This window comes from Pezoporus flaviventris, unplaced genomic scaffold, assembly GCF_033815535.1.
Source record: "Pezoporus flaviventris isolate CSIRO_AGI_PZ_B2104156 unplaced genomic scaffold, CSIRO_AGI_Pfla_v1 ptg000037l, whole genome shotgun sequence".
Classification (NCBI taxonomy): Eukaryota; Metazoa; Chordata; class Aves; order Psittaciformes; family Psittacidae; genus Pezoporus; species Pezoporus flaviventris.
In genome coordinates this window covers 13,880,655-13,884,217 of record NW_026892585.1, presented here as the reverse complement: position 1 = coordinate 13,884,217, position 3,563 = coordinate 13,880,655, and the positions used below count along the sequence as shown (strand labels likewise).

Here is a 3,563-nt window from a genome sequence, read left to right as displayed (position 1 = left end):
CTGCAGAACACGGGGGGAGTTCCCTTCCGTTCCTCCCCCCTCAAAGCCGGCCTGAGCGGGTCCTCACCCACCCGGCACAGCCCCGGCGCGGGCTCCCCGAGTGACGTCACGAGCGCGTGGCCAGGCCGGCGCTACCATGCAAGAGGAAAAAAGAGGGGGAGAAAGGGAATAGGACGGCTAGTGGAGGAGCAAGGAGAGAGAGCTCCAGAGGACGAAAGGCTTCTGTGAGCGGTTTCAAAAGGAAACAGCACCAGCTAGGAGGTTAGGTGTTTTTCTCAGGAGCACAAACGAATGTCTTCTTCCTTTCGCCTCCCCATGCTTGCCCCCGCACAGGAAGAAATGAGAGAGCCCAACGGGCCATCGCGCCGCTTCCCAAACTACGTTTCCCGGCTGCCGCGCCCCCTGCTGGTTGGGGCGGCGTGGCTGATGCTTACCGCGCGGTGAGGGGACGGCGGCAATGGCGGGGGCAAGGCGGAGCGGGTTGTAGCGTTGCTGGCTGGTGCCTCACCTTTCGTTTCGCTTTAGGCCGTGCCTGGGTGAGAAGTCCCTGCGAGGAAGGGGGACTGCCGCCCCGGAGTAGCTCGGACTGCACCACGCCCGGGAGGTGCCGGCTCCCGCCCAGGTGAGCACCCGCCGGGCTCTGTCTGTTGTCCCGCCTCAGGGCGTGTGTCTCCGTCTGGCTGTGGGGCTCGTGTGTGAAGCTGTGGGTGCGGCACCGAGGATCTGTGAGGGGGAGAGGGTGTGTTGTCGGCAGCCTGCCCTCAGCTGTAGCGGGTACCAGCGGCAACCCCTGAGGTGAGAAGATAGAGGGCTTATTTTCCAGGCATGGTTTGTTTTACAGAAGCAACACGGTGGTTTGCAGGGCTGCCTTTGCTCCGAGGAAGGCAAAGGGTGGGCCCGTCCTTAGGAGCCTGGCAGCCCCTTACCCTCCTCTGCCGGGTCGGGTTTGTCCCGCTCACGGCAGGGTAGGGGCAGGGAGCGGTGAGTTTTGAGGTAGGGTAGCGGTGTTGTCGAGCCGCCTACAAAAGGATTAGTCTCTTTTCTTCTTCCGCCTGTCCCCTTCTTAAAATAACAGCAGGTATGGAGCAGAAAAGCTGATTTGTGCCCTGAGGTCTTTAGTTGTGTCACTGGGGCATCTGCAAGGCGATTACATGTTGGAGGTTTTGATGTTGTCTTTCTATGCCTAAAAATAAGTTTTCTTGCATGAGACTTGCATCAGAATCTTTTTCTTTTCCTGATACTCCTTAGTAAGAGACAAAATCTCAGTTCTGTGACTTTGAAATCTTGTTTTACTTTCTTAATGTTAGTTACAGAAGGCGTTTAATAATTAAAAAAAGCTGGTATTCCTTTGTATTTTCTTTAAGTAGCTATCAGTGGCTATCACAACTAATTTCCAAACTGAGGACAAGAAGTTTCCTAGGGTTGTTTTCTGAGTTACATAACCAGAAACCCAAGACACCTGAAGTCAACGTGTACACAGCTCAGACTAGAGCAATGCGAAGCTAAAAGGTATATAAGAATATCAGAAACATACTAGATCAAAGTTGTTGATAATGAGGTTGTTTGTATACGAGGTTGTGTGTATGTTTTACTTTCTGTGTGTATGTTTTACTTTCTTACTATACTTTACTTTACTTTACAGAAGGCGTTTAACAATTAAAAAAGCTGGTATTCCTTCAGTCAGTGTGTATGCAGCTCAGACTAGAGCAATGCAAAGCTAAAAGGAATATAAGAATATAAGAAACATACTAAATCAAAGTTGTTGATAACGAGGCTGTTTGTATACACAGGTGTGTATATATATTTGTATATACTTTACTAGTTTCTATACAGAGGTGTATGTATATTTGTATATACTTTACTAGTGGTTTGTTTCCTTTTCAGTAAAGAAGAATGTCGTTGTTCAAAGCTAGAGACTGGTGGTCCACCACACTTGGAGAAAAGGAAGAGTTTGACCAAGGCTGTTTGTGTGTTGCTGATGTTGATAATAGCGGACGAGGTAAATTCAAAAATATGTATTTGCTGACTTTTAGGCTACACAGCTGCTAGTTTGCATACTGAAAGTTTATTGCCCAGGTTGTGTGCATTAGTGCAGATGTGCTTCAGTTGAGTTATAGATCATGCCAGCTCTTGCGGGCTAGAAGTCCTCATTCCTGTGTAAATCTGTGGTGCTTCTGTGGTTTCTAACACATCAATAACTCTTGTGTCTTTGCTACTGCATGTTTCTCCATTCCCTGCCTCCACTGAGACCAAAGGACCTCGTTAACACACACATCCCTCAAACCTGTTGCCCCCAGGCTTATTTCTGATGAGCCTGATTTTGTCCCTTTTCCCCCTTTAAACATAATTTAGAGCTCACTCAGTTAGCCCTGCTAACTCCTGTGCAAAGATCCTTTCCCCTCTTTGACACAGGTGTACCCCATCTGTTGCCAGCAGGCTTGCTGCCGTGTGAACTGACCTGTGATCACAACTCCCAGATTCTGGTGGAGATCTGAGTTGTCTTTTCCTGATGAAAAACAAATGTAATTGGTATAAAAGCAGGACTTAAACAGTGTTGTGGGAATAGTAGTCTGCTGTTTTATTTACTTTCTCAACATTATACGTTTCTCTCTGTTTTTAGACTAGTCTTCTTCTACCAGAGTTCAGGACCCAAGTGAATCAGCTATTTGCAATTGCCTAGCCACAGGCTGAAATACCCTCACTTAAGCATTTTTAAGGAATTAATAACTGCAGTGGATTTAGTTTACTGCTGATGAAATACTTGTTACTGAGCTGACGAAGGGATGTGGGGAAGGTGATATTCTGTGACTGAGGGACTTGGGGGTTCAAATCTTTTGTGGCTGAAGAAGAGAGGAAGCAAGTGTCTGCTCTGAGCTTTTGATGTGGGATCCCATGGAACCATGCCAAGTCTCTAGAGCCTGGTGAACTTGCTTTAGGAGTACTTGTATGTTCTGATTTGTGGAGAAGTTTTGTTGGTGTGGATTTTGATCTGCGTTGGTATGGTGATCTGTATCTAGAAGAAATAAGTATTGGCAACCAAGTTGGGTTGTTGGTTGTCATCTTGGGAGGCACCTCTTTGGTGGTTTTGTTTTTTTTTTTCTTTCCATTAATTATTTTTTGTTACTAACAACCAAATGCCTACTTGATTAAAATACTGATTCCAAAATAACTCTGATGTAACCGTTACATTCATCTTTGTGATAGTGGACCTGTCTCAAGAGCAGGTGGTTCCAAGGCCCAGCTTTGATGTAGTAATTATTTGCCTTTAGGTTTGTATTTGGATAAATGTCATCGGTCCTAACTTTAAAATTTCACACTTCTGCAGGTGTGCTATGTCTATGCACAAATCCAAGATATAGAAGCTGAAAGTTTGAAGAACTCTTCAAAACCAGAATGAGACTTTTAAAGTGTGCTCATCAAAATGATGGAATAGTAACAATAGTCAGGGCCACCACCATGGTAATTCCTGTATTGAACCCTTTGCTAATCTTAATCTAGAACACAGAGCATAAGCAAATGTAATTGAATCATGGAAATATTCTTTTATGTATTCTTTGAAATAC

At 45.8% G+C, this 3,563-nt stretch overlaps 1 protein-coding gene across 7 annotated transcripts in view; it reads left to right on the top strand.

Annotated features, from left to right (window-relative positions):
• The first annotated feature begins 337 nt into the window (after positions 1-337).
• The window catches only part of BBS9 (Bardet-Biedl syndrome 9), a 261,788-nt gene continuing 258,562 nt past the window's right edge, over positions 338-3,563 (top strand). For 2 of the 7 annotated variants that reach the window (XM_061464763.1, XM_061464761.1), the window contains exons 1-2: positions 340-622; positions 1,885-1,999. In XM_061464763.1, the coding sequence (XP_061320747.1) occupies positions 1,894-1,999 (106 nt within the window). In that variant the 5' untranslated portion in view covers positions 340-622; positions 1,885-1,893. Of the gene's footprint in view, positions 623-700; positions 796-1,884; positions 2,000-3,563 lie in introns of those variants that run through there. The other 5 variants (XM_061464767.1, XM_061464764.1, XM_061464765.1 and 2 more) reach the window with 4 other exon arrangements.